Source organism: Malurus melanocephalus, unplaced genomic scaffold (assembly GCF_030028575.1).
Source record: "Malurus melanocephalus ecotype Western Australia unplaced genomic scaffold, MMel_1.1 scaffold_626, whole genome shotgun sequence".
Classification (NCBI taxonomy): domain Eukaryota; kingdom Metazoa; phylum Chordata; class Aves; order Passeriformes; family Maluridae; genus Malurus; species Malurus melanocephalus.
The window spans coordinates 250,898-268,126 of NW_026623858.1; the positions used below are offsets into that span (position 1 = coordinate 250,898).

The window sequence follows — 17,229 nt, forward strand, 5'->3', positions numbered from 1 at the left end:
TTACCCAAAAGCTTGTTAAATGCTGTTACAAATCTTGTAGAAATATTCTTGATATTTAAATAAGCATTGTGTCCTGGACAAGCTCAAGAAGTAAGTCAGTGGGAATCTCATGTGGTCTAACAAGACCAAGTGCAAGATGCTGCACCTGGGTCAGGGCACCCCCTGTTAKCAGTCCAGRCTGGAGGATGAAGGGATCAAGAGCAGCCCTGCTGAGAAGGACTTGCTGGTGGAAAGGTATCCTGGGCTGTATCAAAAGTGCTGTGGCTGCTATGAAGAAAGGCTGAGAGAGTTGGGATTGTTCAGATTGGAAAAGAGAAAGACTTTGGAGTGACCTAATTCTGGCCTTCCATATCTGGAGGGAACCTACAAGAAATACAGAGAGAGACTTTTGACAAGGGGATATAGTGATTCGACAAGGGGCATTGGCTTCAAACCAAAAGAGGGTAAATTTAAATTAGATGTTAAGAAGAAATTTTTTACTGTGAARGTGGTGAGGTGTTTTTTGGCAACAGGTTGTCCAGAAAAACTGTGGATGCCCCATCCCTAGAAGTGTTCAAAGCCAGGTTGGATGGGGCTCTGAAGAACCTGGTCTAGTGGAAGGTGTCTCTGCCCATGACAGGGTGGTTTGGAACTAGATGATCTTCAAGGTGCCCTTCCAACCCAACCATTCTGTGGTTCTGTGATCATCATATGAAACTAAATCTTACGTTTTGCCCTTGCAGGTTGCTACGGCCTGTATTAATTTTATAAAATATGTTTTGACAGTGCTTGAGAGCAACTATTGAAAAAATAATCCAGAGAGTTAAGTATCAGACAAATTTTATCAGTGTCTATTGCAGGCAGTTTTTAAAATGAACGGTAAATTAYGAAAATAAACCAGTGTCTAAAACATTATATTAAGTAGTATTCTTTTTAATGGAGTAATTTTATATTTAAATTTCTAGCTGACCTTAGTAGCCCATTGTGATGGTTGTTTTCACAGGAAATGGCTTGCTTTAAGATTGCAGCTCTGCAGAAAGTGCTGGATGGTAGTGTGCCATTGTCTGAGCTGGAAGTGGCCAATAAGCAGTTCAATGCATTAACTGCTAAGTATAGAGAGATGTTGCAAAAAGATAATTTGCTGGTCCAACGGACAACAGACATGGAACACATGGAGGTAATGTGGGTGTTATGTTCTGACCATAAGGGAAAAAAAATGGTTATATATTCATTCTGCTTTGGGTTTTGGTTTTTTTTTCTCACTTAATAGAACAATAGAAGTTTCAGCACTGAAACTGCTGATTAGAACAGTATTAGAATAGTGAAAATTACATGTTTGAGCCAGTGTGACTGTTGCTATTGAATTTTAGTTTGCCTTCCTGGTATTCTTTAGTGGATTAAGACGGATACACAGAGTTCCAGATTTTATTTCAGTGGGCAGTCATAAAAGCATTTTGTTCTGGTTCTTTAGGTTTTTGTTTGCTCTTTAAATTAAGATTTGGATATGTTCCCTCAGCAATTATTTTTAGTTCTTTGATTACTAAAACAAGGCTGGCAGAAGGAATATTTGCTATCATCTTCAGTTTTGGAGGTTTTATAGAAAGTAGAATGAATTTAGATACTTTCAAAGCTTTTTCTCAAACTAGGTGCTCTTTCTAATTTCCAGCTTTCATAGGAATTAAATGTTTAGTTCAAGAAAAGAGTAAAGCTTTAGACTGTACTTCCATAAAAGAATCCAAAAAGACTAGAGATTGTTGATAATGTATTTCCAAAATGTTGTAGCRACTGCAGGTATTTAACTCTTCCTGTGAACTTTTATTCTGAAGTAGAAGGGAGTTTCTTCACAGGAAGTGAAGTTGGCTTCAAAGATACATTTCTACCTCCTACTTTTCATGATGAAAAAGAATGAATGACTCCTGTGTCTATGGAATTTTGCATGTATGAAAACTTGCATTGTCTATTTCAGCAACTTCATTGAGTTAGAGAACCATTTATCAACTGCAAATATGTCCAGAAAGCTAAAAATGGAAATTTAATATGAAGTATTCAGTTTGTTTTATTGGTTAATGTGGAAATTTGTGTTTCTATTTGGAATGATGGAACATTTGCCAGAGTAATGTTTGGCATCTTGTTAGGTGCTGAAAAAAACTAAAAGAAATGTATGATCTATCTCAAATAGGTATTTATGTGCAAGATGAAGCACCCTGTGTGGGATGAAATATCCTCCAGAAGTACTTCTTTTCCACTGTTAATGAGGTGCTCAGTATGACAAACAAAGATTTTTTCATCTAATTCTAGACACTGCAGGAATCACAGACRCTGGTAATAAATATTCACAGTATTACTGGTAATAAATATTCACTAGCTGTGACAGTAAGATACAGAGAACAAAGACTAACATATTTACACTTAGGAGCAAACATACTCTTCTGGTGCCATATGTGTAGGTTATAGGTTGCACACAGAATGTGTTAAGCTGAAAGATTTCATAGATACTAAAGAAGAAACCTGCTACAATTAAACACTTTGCTGTTATGTTGCAACTTTTATGTCATACAGCGTGAGAATGAATCCTTGAAAGCACAGATAAATTCATTGAATAAGGAGCTTGAGATCACGAAAGAGAAACTTCACACTGTAGAACAAGCTTGGGAACAGATGACTAAACTGGGCAAGTATGAAAAYTATATTGCAGTATTAAAAACCAAATGATATATTCTGTCTAAAAGTAATACTTGAAAATATTTTAAAACTGATGTATCTTCAAATAACCAGAATTAAAAAATCAGAACTATTTTTTATCTTTTGTAATGGTCCTAATTTTCTTTCTGAATTTTTTGTTTGTATGTGTCATTTGACTAAAACCAGGTTTGGTATATTTCTCTGGAAACTATTGGATTATTTGACTTTTCTTGGATTATTGAGTCAAGGCTTTAAAAGTTTTTAAAGCAACAGCACCTGATTTTTTTTTTCTTAATATATTCCAACTGGATTGTCAGTCATAGTGTTCCAGAGGTTGTCAAGCAAGTGATTTCTGTTTGCTGGTTTCATGCTTGGTAAGAAAGTATTCTTTCTTGATAGCTGGGGTTTCTTTTTATAGCTTACATTCCCATTATTCAAGAAAAACTCSTTCACCCCTGTTTCTTTTACAGATCTTAAATTAACTTTCCTGAAGATTTACCAGTTATATTAAGCATAAAATGAAAGGTTACACTGAAAATAGTTACCAGTCTCACTAACTGGTTGCAGATATATGCATTTATAAATGATAGCAGTATTTTATTTAAATTGCATACTTTTCAAACATAATATGGCAAGATAACCATGCCTAAAAGTTTTAAAAAAAGTACAGATGTTCTGATAAAGTTTATCTAACACAGATGAAGCAAAACTCATGTTCAGTTTACATTGTGGAAATTATTTTCGTAGTTGAATCAGCTTGTATATTCCCTAATTTAAATATTTTTTCTTGTAGGGGATGACAGTACTATGGACAAAGCCACAAAAGCAATAACCAACAGTGAGATTCTGTCCATTTCTAAGAAAATTACAGTGTTGGAAATGAAGGAACTAAATGAAAGACAGAGAGCAGAACATTCACAACGAATGTATGAACATTTAAGGAGTACTGTAAAGCAAATAGAAGATCGTAATTTTGAATTGGAAACAAAGTTTGCTGAGGTAAATCTGCTGAGATTTAACAACCTAGTTTGATAGATCTTAAAAGCATATTTTTTAGCTTTTTCAAAAATTATTTGTATCAATAATACAAATTTGTATCAATAAATAAGTGCATAAATAAGCTTATGCAAAACATAGTTGCCTTTAAAAGCTGCAGTTTTGCATGTGCAGGACATTGTTAAAAATATAACTAATTAATTTGCCAGTAGTATATTTTAAATGTTAGCTAATATCTGTAGAACACACGATGAACATCTTGACAGTTTCTTAGTTTTGTCAGCGGACTGCAAGAAAAAGGTCTGTTCCTGACCTGTTATTTCTTTTATCTAATTCATGCTTGGTAAGAAAGTATTCTTTCTTGATAGCTGGGGTTTCTTTTTATAGCTTACATTCCCATTATTCAAGAAAAACTCGTTCACCCCGAGTTTCTTTTACAGATCTTAAATCTCTTTTCAATTAATTTTTYCTTATAATTACCAATTACAAAAAAAAAATTGTTAGAACTTTACATCCCTTGTGGAAATGATAGTGTTATGATTCAGTTACAGGCAGGCTATGCCCTATGCCACACATTGTCTGTAACACAGGAATAGAAGTATTGTTCATTTGCTAAAGTATTTACAGTAATTTTTAAAAAATTATTTATATTTTTCTTTTTAGTTTAAGAACAAGTTATTGTAGTAATGGTTTTAAGAAAATTGACAAATAAAAATTGTGTTTAGCTTACAGTCCTTTTCTGTGCCAACTTGTGTATCTGTTCCTGTATGTGTGCAGCTCTGAAAACAAAAAGATGTTTAAGCAGAGTGTAAAGGAAGTTGTTTCTTGAGCACAACCTCAACACAGCTGAMCTGTGTATTATAATGAGTGGAAAAGAAAAAATTCTTTTGGCACTGCTATTTCATTGCAGAGTTCGAGCAGTTATGGGTTTAGGGTACCATTTTGTTTGTTTCTGGTTTTGATTTTTTTAAGCTCACCAAAATCAACCTTGAGGCACAGAAAGTGGAACAGGAATTAAGAGATGAACTGTCAAAGAGTGTAAGTAAGGCAGTAAGTGATGCGGATAGACGACAAATCATGTACCTAGAGAAGCGTGAGATGGAGCTCAAGATTGAAGTATCAAAGTAAGTGTTGAAGTAACAAATTTTGAATGCTGTATGTTTGGAAATGTGTGAAAATTTAGGCATATTAGTTGTATGTAATACACTACTTATGTATCACTAACATCCAATTTTCAATGCCTGTGTTTTTGAGCATTTATATATACCAAATTTGACATTAAAAATGAAGCATTTAATTCCTGACTATAAAGAATGTAATAATTACTTATTCAAATTAAAATGGAACTAAGTGCTGGCATGGATTCATAGGGTAAGGATGCAATTAGATTCTTACAATAGTAATTTTTAAACTAATAAAAGTTGATTTTGTTTCTGTGCCTCTTATATGTGTGAATAGCTCATAGAGCTAATTGGAAAGTAGTTCTTATGTTGAAAGACTCCTATCTCAAAGATTAAGCTACAGTAGGAGGGAAGTTTGCCTTTACTTGAAAGAGATTAAGTTTGCATAAATTGAAAAACTGAGTTTTTTAGATATGTTGATATGGACATTTGTCTTTGAATAATTARTGTTATTCTGTTATATTCCCAAATTATCAAATAGTATATAGGGATACTTGCAGTGATTTTTGGCACTGCAAATAAGTGATGAGACTTGAGGAAGCAGAGAAAGGAATTGAGAATGAAACTTTTTGAGCATTTAGAAAATGTTGAGTATGTATATCCTGAAGTGGGAGAGAAATAGAGGACAGAGATGCTTTATTCAGGCAAAAAAAACCATGGCATTGTTTTCCTGCAGTAGGTTGCTGCTAGCAAACTTCTGTATAATGTATAGGAAAACGTTTTTAAAATGTTGAGAGGCAATACAGAAGAATTTTCTTAACCACAACTCTGAGTAATACAGACAAGTATGTTGAAAAGAATGAAATCCAAATGTTTTGATATGAGGAAACATACTAAGTATCTTTCCTTAGCATCTTCTATGTAGAAAAATATAATAGGTTGCACAGTGGTTTCAAGTGACACAATATTCTTGTTTTTTCTGGAAGGTTAAGAGAACTGTCTGATGTAGCAAAAGCACAAGTTGAAGCTCTGGAGGCACGCCAGCAATACAGAGATAAAGAAGTRGAATCTCTTAGAATGCAAATTTTAGATTACCAGGTAAAATTAAATTCATTTATTAAAACTGGAGTTTGGATTTTTTCTCCTGGAGTGTGAAGAAATGAAGTAATTTTATAATGAATTAGAAAACTGCAAAAATATTTCAGATAGATCTTAGCAAGCTAGCCTTTGTAATGCCCACACCCTTCCAAAAGTTCCATTTTCTATTAATTCGTCCCTTCTCCATTTACTTCCATTACAGGTCATAAYCTTTTCCCATTTTGTTTAAGTAATACTCATTCCTGTATCATTAATGGCTCACGGTCAAGGAAAAGATCATGGTCAGGAAAGTCTGATAAAGTCTGATAATTTTTTACAAGACAAGAAATTACTTTTAAATATTGAAGATTTGCAATAGACTCACTATTTTGTTTTGTTACTAGCTAAAACAGTTTTATTGGGATTTTACCATATTTGGTGAGTTTAGGTATATATTTCTTCATCAGTTAGTGGTATTTTGGGAAGAGACCATTTTCAAGCTCAGTGTATGAAAAGGTGCACTTCTGAAATGTGGCTGTAGAAACAATAGTGAAAAAACTGAAAGCTTGCTAGACACTTATTCTTGCTCTTCTCTGTGGAATAAAATATATGCAGTATATAAAATAAAAAATAACTTGTTTGTGTTTACATATAAACTGCATTAACATATTCAAAATGAAAAATAAATCTGTTCTATCAATTTTGTTCTTAGGCACAGTCAGATGAAAAAGCAGTTATTGCAAAACTGCATCAAGATATCATAGCCCTTCAAGGTAGTGAATCTATTGCTGTAGGCAAATTGGAGAAGTTTAAACTGAAACTACAGAAGATGGAGATCCATAATCTACGATTAGAGCAGAAGCTTGATGAGAGAGATCAAGCCTTATACTTTGCCCGACTCGAAGGAAGAAATAGAGCCAAACATCTACAACAGACAGTCCAGTCTTTGCGGCGGCAGTTTAGTGGTGCTCTGCCTTTAGCACAGCAAGAAAAGTTTTCTAAAACAATGATTCAGCTACAGAATGACAAACTGAAGATCCTGGAAGAAGTTCAGCATGCCCAGCAGGAGTGTCGAAACGCAGAAAACAGARCATTAGAGCTGGAATTAAAACTGAAAAGTTTAGAAGAATTAGTAAGTGCTTTGAAGGATACAAGAGGAGCTCAAAAGGTTTGTGATTGTACAGCTTTGAATAGCTTTGTTTAACTGATCTGCATTTAAGTTGTTTCACTTCAGTTTGTTCTCTAAATATGTATTTTAATGTAAAACTTATTAATTTCAAAATACACTGTTGGAATATGACAGCTATCATATTTTGTTTTCTGTGAAAGTCAGTGCAGTTTTATTTACTGATTATCTTTTTTGCCCAGTTAAGTCATTAATTGGAACTAGAGGCTAACTTTAAATGCAGTTRTATTAAATTGGATTAAATGATTAATTAAATCAAATTACATACAGAGAGGCATTCTGAGGTTCTGTTCCATGAGCTTGCAGTGAAATCTTCACTACAGATCTATGTCATTGTAAATAAATCCAGAAGCAGGAATTTGGGCAGCATGATCAGAAACGTTACTCTGCTTATATAATTCTGCTTGAGCATAATTTGCAGCTGTAGGCAATGTTGCCCTGAAATCTTAAGAAGGCTTTCTCACTTCTCCTCAAGGCCGCTGTATATTATATAATAGGATTTTATTTGTTATGGCTGAAATTGTCTGTATGTAAGCAATCAATGGTTGTAATGCAGTAGGCACGTTTTAGTTTTAAAGTCAGTTTTCAAATATTTATCTAGAGCATTTTGACATATCTGTTATTCTTAGTACATGTGCATTTTTTGAATATGTACAGCTTTTAATGGTTTTGAATTCTTTTGGTCTTTCTGAAAAAACATACAAACCGCTTGCATACCTTTTTTTCCAGTCTGGACACATACATAGGGTATAACGTGGTTAATTTCAAAATAGTTTGCAATGTACTTTTGTMAGTGTGAGGGAAACCTGTTGCCTCTCTAGCTGTCTGCTGCACTTATCAATCATACCCCTTGCATTTTCATACTCTTGTCATGCTTCCTCACTCAAGAGAAAAGAATAAGCTTAAAAAGACAGAATATCTATCTTCCAGTTKGTTTGAGAAGTTCTATCGTGCATCAAAGGCAAAGAGTGAATCTGCATCTAGTTGGCCTGTGGTAAATTATAATATACTGTGTGTTATTCATTGCAAGGTAATTGAATGGCATATGAAAATGGAGGAACTCCATCTGCAAGAACTTAAACTCAGTCGAGAATTAATCAAGCAAAAGGAAGAGGTGAAGTATTTGCGTAATATAATTTCTGAATATGAATGTACAATCAGTAACCTGGAAGAAGAAATTGTACAGCAGAACAAGGTGTGTATTTTAGCATGCTATGAAAAAGCCTTATTCCTTATTTTACTAAGTGATTTTCTAACAAGTTTTTAACATAGGTGTTTGTATCTTGGTTTCATAATTATTTTTTATAGCTTGTTTGAGTACTTTAGGTTTTGGTAACTATTTTTTCTGTTGAAGTTGGCTATAAAACTCCCATTGCCTTCAATAAATAAATAATAATAAAAAAAATTGTCTGCATGTTATAGTTTCATGTAAAATTTGTTACAGTTTCATGAAGAAAGGCAAATGGCTTGGGACCGGAGAGAAGTAGAACTGCAGCGCCAATTAGACCAGTACGATCATCAACAAAATGAAATACTTAGCACAGCTTTAAAGGTATATGTAGTAAAATAGACTCATAAGCATGTTTTTCAGAGCTGTCAGATTATATGAACATGAATCTTTCTGCGCAGTTAGAAGAGGCTACAGGCTCAGTTCCAGACCCTAGTTTGCCAATCCCACAACAACTTGAGTTGGCTTTGAGAAAGATTCAGGAGCATATTCGAACAATTATGGAAACTAGGGCAACCTGCAGATCACTGGAGGAGGTAATTAAATGTATAAATTACAAACTTTGTCACTTTAAATTATATTTCCATTCCCTTTTATTTCTTTTTCTGTTAAAAACGTCCTTTTTAAAATGTCATATATATTAAACACAGAGAGTATGTAAATAATATGATCACAGCCATGGATGAAATGAAATATTTTTTCCATTGAAACAAATCATAGAGGATGTTTTTGCATCTATTTAGWAGGATAAAGTTCTCTTGCAGTACAAAATTCAGTTGACTACACCTAGTTAATGTAGCAAGTGTTACAAAATACTTTCATCTTTCATTAAGTTGCTACTCTGTTACAGAAGATACTTTGTGGTTCTTAAATCGTTTGTAAAATACAGGCTTCTTTATTTGATCGTACAAAATGAATTGTTGAAGTGTCTTGTGCCAAGCAAATAATACCTAAAGATACAGTAATGGTATTCTGGGACATTTCCATTTAGCAGTAATCCTATACAAACGGAACACATTGCAAAGGATTTTGTGTTTATAAGTCCATTTAGACAAATCTTTCTGGCACATTTGAAACTAAGATCTTTTTTGCAGCATTTGAATTCTGGAAATGCATGAATTGCCTTTTGTTTTAGAAATTAAAAGAAAAGGAAACTGCTCTGTGGAAGGCTGAACAAAATGTTCTATCAAGAGACAAAGTTATAAATGAATTAAGACTTCGATTACCTGCAACATCAGGAGAGAAAATAATGGCTGAATTAAGCGAACAGCAAGATGATTCAGAATACCATCATGCCATTATAATTGCTCATCAAACCATTGCGAATATGCAAGCAAGATTAATTCAAAAGGAAGAAGTGTTAAAAAGATACCAACATATGCTTGCTAAAGCAAGAGAGGTAGTTAAACTTTTTCTTTAAAATTTCCTCCATTTTCACATTGTTTTAGTTGATTCTTTGTTATCTCATTCGTATTGAAATCTAAAAAAAAGTTTCTGAACTTGCACATTACAGAACAATTACTTATTTAAATTGTGGAAAGTTCATGAAGATATTTAGCTTTTTTGAATAGGAGGTTTGCTTATTCAAGAGGTCATTTATGTAATGTCTGTCTAGGAATTAAAGTAGTGTGACAAGAAGAAAATGTAAGTTCTGCTGAAGTGGTCTCAATATACTCTGTATATTTCTTTGGGATTTTTCAGTTGTGACAGATCTCTGGACTGCATCTGGTAGTGAATTTGGAAGGTACAAGAAAGACGTACATTTATGGATAACATTCTTCTTAAAGTATTTTTTAAATGAAAGCATTTTTTAAAACATAAACGTTGTATCTAAGCATACTTAATATGAATTATGCTTAAATAATATAATTTTTTCCTTATCTTTTGTCAAAGAGCTACTTCAAGACCAAACACACATTGATTTTAGTGTGTTTGGATCAGAAGCACATTTCCAAAGCAGATTTTCTATCATCTTCACTTAGTGTGCTTTGGTTAACATGTGTAGCTGTTTCTTTTTGGATAAATCAAGGTTTTATTTGGAAAAAAAMCCCAGAAGATGAAGACTTAAAATGAGCCTATTGTGCTCTGTATGCTAGCATTCAATCATGGGATCACACTATAGTCCAAAGTAAATAAACTTGAAATATACTTAGTATGAGTATAACTGTCCATACTGATAGTCCTAGCTTGTGAGGACCAACAGCARCTGTTTTGTGTTCCAGCTTCTGTGTTGTTACACCATACTACTTACTGCATAGCTTAAAACTGCAACAGTTGGGTTTTTTCCAATAGTGCTTAAAAAATATCATGGATCGTGGCAAGAAGAAAAGAATTTTTAAAAGCTTCCGGAATTAGAGGGAAATCTGGGGAGTAATATTGAGCAGTGATTGAATAAACAGTTTGAAGGCATTGTAGTTTCATGACTTTTTGTGATAGTGTGCATTACTTAAGTTTTATTTTGAACTAACAGGAACAAGAGGAAATAGCAAAAAAGTATGAAGAAGACATAAGAGTTCTATACCAGAAGTTAGATTTGTACACTGACAATTCCCTTAATAAATTCAAAGAGACTGCTTTGGTGAGTCATGTGTATTCGTGGAATTAATGAAGTTGTTCCTGTATTTTTTTTACATTGTTTCTGAAAAGAACAGTTTTGCARTCAAAAACAAGTAATAACTGATGACAGGAAAAATAAATGGGTGATTGATATACATCGGTTGTATTGTTCTTGAGAGAAGTCACATGAGATGGATTAGAAGCCAAGTGTAAAAATCCAAAGTTACCACCTTATCATATATATGAACATTTTGCATATTGTCCCAATTTATGGAAACTTCTAGGGGAGAGAGTTACATATTGTTTTCTATTCTTCTTATTCAGTGCATGGTTATATTAAGCTAACCCATTTCAATACAAAGTTTCTCTCTGCACTTTATATTAAGGTATTCAGCTGTATTCTGTTGATCATTAGATGTACAAAGCTCTTTTCAAAACAGCTTGACGGGTTTCTCTGTGAACTAAGAATCACATTTGAGTAAATAAATAGTAGCTATTAATGCTTGATTATATGTAGGATGGAATTAAAAATGCATCAGTAAGGCTTATCTTTCTTTTACTTAAAGCTTAAAATGTTTATCTCCTGCATTTCTTTTGTTTTACAGGAGCTAGGAAAAAAGACTTCTGTATCCATGGCCAACAGTGAATATTTTCAACACTTAGAGCAAACTGTAGCAGAACAGGATAATTCTCTTGCTTCACTTGTTGGAAAATTAAAGAAAACATCATCTGATTTGGAGAAACAGAAACAAATTACTGTAATGAAAATCAATGAGTTTGAGACTATCAGAGCCCAGTAAGTTTTTAGACTGTTAACATAAGTCACAATTGGAGTGGTTCCWGTCAATTATGTAATAGTGCTACAGGACTGATCTATCAAATTGAACATGTTTTTGCTGAATTTAAGATTTAGCTGAAAAAGAATTTTCAAAAGCATTACTATAGTTGGCAATTGCAAGTTATTTTTAATCTGTAGCCCTTCACTGGGGCTAATACTGAAAAACTGTGGCTTGGAAAAATGCCTTTTGGTTGTTAGCTTTGTGCCATTTAGTGAAAAAGAAAGRTGTTTTTAAGTTACTGTATTACTTGCTGGATTATTTTGTTATTTTTCTCCTCACCATATATCCATTTGGATTTGCTGCTGAACAAGTTTAAACTCATGAAAGTTTAACTCATGTCTAAAATGAAAAAAGTATGATGCTTTCTTTACCTGTAAGGGCCAGGAATGAAGATGAGCAATGCCCTAATCTTATTTTCCTGACCTTCATGAGTGATTCTCTTATAAAATGGAGGCTGTCTTTGTTTAGTCAGTCTTTCTTTGCTGTTTCCAAATCTAAGTGTAATTTTCTTTAATAATAATAAAAATTAAAACATTTGTCCTTTGATTTATTTAGAGTGTGGTAACTTTCATTCTTCCACTGTACCCTGTKAATCCTTATTTTTTATTAGGCTTCAAGAAAAGCACACAGTTGATGTGGAACAAATGAAAAAAGAAGCAAATGAATTGAGGAACAATTTATCTCAGAAGGAGAAGGAATTAGCAAATGTAAAAGCTGAATTAGAGATCCAAAAAGAAGCAAATAATAGAGCACCCACAGCAACAATGAAAAACCTGGTGGAACACCTGAAGAGCCAGTTAGCCATAAAAGAGAACCAGCAAAAAGTTAGTCAACAAAAATTAATCTCTATGTCACTTATATATTAACTGTTTCTTAATGCTTAAGAATTCCTTGTATAGCTAAGCAGGAGGTACAATATAATTGCATAATATGCCATAGTAAAATATAATTGCCTTTTCTTGTTTTGTAGCAGCATCTTCACTTGCAAAAAAAAAAAAAAATTAATTCTTTTCAGGCTTTGAGTAAAGCACTTCTAGAACTCCGAGCAGAAATGGCTGCCTATGCTGAACAGCAAATTATTTCTGCTGCATCACAAAAAGAGGCATATATGAATGTCCAGGAGATTGTTGACAAACAAACCAAAGGACTTATGGTGAGTACTTGGTAATACCATTGTGCTGCTTTGTTGTATTGTTGACCAATTTGATTTGGGGGCATTGCTGGCTTTTTTGTTTTCTTCTAGACACAGATAGAGGAATTGAATAATCAGATAACAAAACTTACAGATAACCTTAAAATAAGTAAAAACAAGGAAACTTCGTTGTCTAATGAAAGGGATGAGTTAAACCAAGAACTTCAGAAGAAAGAAAAAGCATTTGCTAAAATATTGAGGGAAAAGAATGAAATGGAAAAAGAAAATGAAGAACTGAAGAACCGGATTAGGAGGCTAAGCAGTAGCATTCAGGTAGAACTGACTTTTCAAACTCTGATCTTGGTTAAGTTTCTGTATAGGTGTGCTGGTTTGTGTGGGTGAAAGATTTAAGTATCTTTCACTTAATTAAAAAATGTATTGCTTCCTCATCAGCTGGGTTTCACATAAGCTATTAGCTTTTTTTTGTGCTTCAGCTAAAAAAAAAAAAATTACATGCTTCCTGAAATATGTTTGAAAGCGTCTGAGGGGTTGAATAACCACTTTGATAGCTTCTTGGAAAGATGGTATTTTGTCATCTTCCTGGCTGTCCTTATTTCCCTTTTTAGAAGAAAAATAAAGGATTTACTAAAGAATCATCTAATTATTTTTTAAAATTCAACTGCTTGTTGCTGATTATTCAGTTCAGAATGAAAAGTTACATTCCAATATTAGTAAGTTAAAGTTAATTTTTAAAAGATCGTTTAGGTTCCAAACTAATTTTACCAATAGGAAATTAAAACCCTTATTTTTTGACTCAAGAAAAGAATCTCAGTAGTCACTAAACTTGAAGTTTGTAAAAATTTGTAATTTTTCAGAGCAAAGCTGATGAACAAAATCTGATAGATGTACTTCAGAAAAAAATTAAAAAGTTGGAAAGTGAACTTGAGAAAAAGTGTGAAGAAACAGAAAAAAAAGGTGAAAGAGAACACAAGGTATGTGATATTGATATTGTTGCTTTGAAAGACCTTGTCAGCTTCGGGTAAGGCAGTTCACTCTCCCTATTGCTTCTAAAACCTACCAGCCATACTTGATCAGAAAAAAAGCAGTTTCATGGCTGCAACTTCTCGTGTTTCTCATGCTCTGTGTTACTGCTCTTGTTACTTAGTGCTGGTATCTTAATGTTTTCCTGCCTTTCTCTAATGGATCTTTAATGCTATCGATCTTAGAAAACAAAGATATTTTAGGTAGCTGTCAAACTGGTTACATAAGTTCTGCCAAATGTGCCTTTGTGAAATCAATGCAATAATAAAAACACAAAGTACTGAGGAGAAAAAGTGAATCCTAAAAAGGACTATATCTCAATAAATGATTATTCTTTACAATTGTGATCTCCACATATAAGAGTTTCTTATAAGAGCGATTGAAATTGTGTTAATGTATAAGTTGTTTGTTGGTTTCTTGCTTGTTATTATGTCAGTAACTAATTAGTGGCTTCTCATATTAATTATAAAGTATTCTGGAATATTATAGCACACCTGTGTAATGACATTCAGACTATTTATGTATGATATTAAATATTATTCTAGAACTGCACTTATGATTTCAGTTAATTTGAAATATTTTCAATACCTGTTGCTTTGTTTCTAGAGGTGTTTTTCTCCCAGTTGGCAAGCATTTTTTTCTGTTTTCCAAGATTTTAATTTCATTCCTTCTCTTAATACCTGTAACTGTTTAGAACAGAGACAGAAATTGAAKTACAGGGAATAACCAGAGAAGGAAAAATTCCAACTAAAAATAAACAAATAAAATCCCAAATCAAAATAAAAATTTCCTATAGGAATATTGACTGTGATTTTTCGGTAGGTATTTGTGATCCAATAGAATCACAAACAAGGTTAAAACCCTATAAGTTTTAACGAATGTGTAAGTTATAGTTACTGAATTATTAACTCTTAAGTAGACACTCCATTTCGTGCAGAAAAATAAGCTGTGCATCAGGASCATGCAAGTCCCTGGTGAGTTGCTGAAGACAGATCTGTTGTAAATTGCCATACAAAAAACCCTACCTTTTCTTAAATCTGTCGAATGTGTAATTCAGAGTAAAAGGACACATTGCACTAGACCTAATTTCATAAAATGCTTCACTCCTTTTTTTTTTGTAAAATGAAATTAAAAGCTAAGGAAGAATTTTGTAGGAGCATTAAGCTGCATTGGCTTTATATGCCAGTCACAGCAGTATATCGAGCTGAACCTGCTACTTAGCTATGGCAAATAATATATGCCTGCTATGGCCTCCTGGTTTAAATTGATAAATGAAGAATGTATCATTCTAAGTTTTCTAACATGTTTGCTTGCTTTGATTTAAGAAAATAAATCAAGAGGAAATACATAATCTGTTTGTGTTCTTCACAGAGCTCCAAGGAGGAAATAATTAGATGGGATGAAGGTAAAAAATGGCAAATCAGAATGGAAGGAGTGCGGAACAAACTAAGGGAAAAGGAAAAAGAAGCAGATGCTTTATCCAAACAGTTGAATACATTGAAGGAAATTTATACAAAGTGAGTTGAAGGAAATTTATACAAAGTGAGTTTCCTCACTTTATACAAAGTGAGTTTCCTCACTTTATACAAAGTGAGTGAATACTCACTTTGTATTTCAATTTCTTTGTAACTGAATAAATTGATTCAGCTACAAAATGATGATGTAAGGGAAATCCAGATATGTTTGACATATAATAATTGTTGCAGTTTGTTATGTTAGTAAGACTGATGGTGAGAATTTGGCATTGCTGTCGAGACTAAAAGGATTAGTTAATTTTCAAGAAACAGGCTACTAACTCCTCTAGCATCCTTTCCCTTGTAGAAGCCAACAACCTTTATTACAAGAAAGTGACTCAAAATAGAATTAATTGAAATTCTATATTATGCTTCCTGTTTTAGCTTTCTGTCATTATCATAAAGCAGTTAACCACTTTATGGAGACAGGCTGTTTCTCAGTGATGTTATTTGACCAGATTGCTAGGACTGGATACTTAGCTACTATTTCATGTRATGTTACTGCAGTAATGACTGTTCTGGGATTATGAGATGGAAACCTTTTCAACAAACAACCATACATCCATGCYTTCTGTAGATGTTATGTTTACTTCAGTAAAGTAATGGCAGGATTCAGTAAAGTAATGGCAGATTTTTACTGATAAAAGGTGTGATGGTGCTTGTAGCTGTTGTTAAACTGTGATTTGAAACTGCTTCAAAACAGCATTTATTAGCAAGCCTTGCCTGAATTTCACATACAACACAGGCAAGATCAACAAGTGGTTTATGATGTGAAAGATACTGACTTAACATCCATTGTTTTTTGGGTTTGCATTGGGTTTTGGTAAAGCTTTACTGTCTGTACAGTAGTAACCTTACTAAACAGAAAAGACAGAAAATACTTTCTCATCAAGAAAGCAAGTTAGCAAATAAGCTTTAAAATGTAAATTTACTGGATGTTGCAGGACTGAAAAAGAGAAAATTGCTCTTCAGAAGAAACTGAAAACTACTGGTGTCACTGTTGATCGTGTTGTTGAAATAAGAGCCACAGAAACTGAAAAAGAAGTGGAAGAACTAAGAAAACGGAATCTAGAGTTAGAAAATGAAGTTGCACACATGAGGTGAGAGACTTTAAAAAAAAAGTCTATAAAAAGTGAAAAAGTCTATAAATTAGTAAAAAAACAGTGGAATGAGATAGACTCTAATAGGCATACTATAATTAAAGAAGGAAAGAAAAGAGAGGAATTTTAAAATGTCTTCTTTGAGTGTGTGATGAACAAACAAAACTGTTTAGGAGCAGTTGTGCATGTTCAGAGAATATGCAGCATTGGTTCATTATTCTGAAAAGCTAAATGATATGATAAACATATGGCTCCTATTGTAGATAATTTTAACTGCAGCTTAGAGTTGGTGAAATTTCCTGGAACTGCTAAGTGTAGTTAGGAAGAATATTCTCCATCAGTGTATGCACTGCCACAGTGGGTAAAGTACCTGACTAATAGAAGCTGTACAYGTCTGAAAATTTCTTTTTGCCAAAGCAAGTGTCTTTCAGTCATGGGGATTAGTTGAAATATGGCTAATGTTGATTTAGAATAATGAGCTTAGAAACACTTGAAAATCCAGAAGTTCATGTGTTTTTACCCAGAATTTCATGTGTTTTTACCTTAAAGGATGCTTTTCTGCATTAATAGCCATTTGTTTGATTTGGCTTGATTCGTTTTCTRATGTAGAACACTGCAAGCACTCCCACGAGACTCTGCTGTAGAAGACTTACATTTCAAAAATCAATACCTTCAGGAAAAGCTTCATGCACTGCAGAGACAATGTTCAAGAGAGACATTTTCAAGACCYTTGGTAAGTTTAATAATGTAACCTTATTATGTAGAATACTACTTATAA

General features: G+C 33.2%; 1 protein-coding gene across 6 annotated transcripts in view; it reads left to right on the forward strand.

Moving 5' to 3' along the window:
- Positions 1–17,229, forward strand: part of CEP290 (centrosomal protein 290) — a 48,557-nt gene that overhangs the window by 19,365 nt on the left and 11,963 nt on the right. For 4 of the 6 annotated variants that reach the window (XM_057383347.1, XM_057383348.1, XM_057383350.1 and 1 more), the window contains exons 26-44: positions 983–1,156; positions 2,539–2,650; positions 3,455–3,660; positions 4,630–4,781; positions 5,765–5,876; positions 6,568–7,023; positions 8,072–8,236; positions 8,486–8,593; positions 8,671–8,805; positions 9,405–9,668; positions 10,740–10,847; positions 11,431–11,621; positions 12,275–12,488; positions 12,635–12,817; positions 12,908–13,129; positions 13,672–13,788; positions 15,209–15,354; positions 16,296–16,451; positions 17,061–17,184. In XM_057383347.1, coding sequence (XP_057239330.1) covers positions 983–1,156; positions 2,539–2,650; positions 3,455–3,660; positions 4,630–4,781; positions 5,765–5,876; positions 6,568–7,023; positions 8,072–8,236; positions 8,486–8,593; positions 8,671–8,805; positions 9,405–9,668; positions 10,740–10,847; positions 11,431–11,621; positions 12,275–12,488; positions 12,635–12,817; positions 12,908–13,129; positions 13,672–13,788; positions 15,209–15,354; positions 16,296–16,451; positions 17,061–17,184 — 3,345 coding nt within the window. Of the gene's footprint in view, positions 1–982; positions 1,157–2,538; positions 2,651–3,454; positions 3,661–4,629; positions 4,782–5,764; positions 5,877–6,567; positions 7,024–8,071; positions 8,237–8,485; positions 8,594–8,670; positions 8,806–9,404; positions 9,669–10,739; positions 10,848–11,430; positions 11,622–12,274; positions 12,489–12,634; positions 12,818–12,907; positions 13,130–13,671; positions 13,789–15,208; positions 15,355–16,295; positions 16,452–17,000; positions 17,185–17,229 lie in introns of those variants that run through there. The other 2 variants (XM_057383349.1, XM_057383352.1) reach the window with 2 other exon arrangements.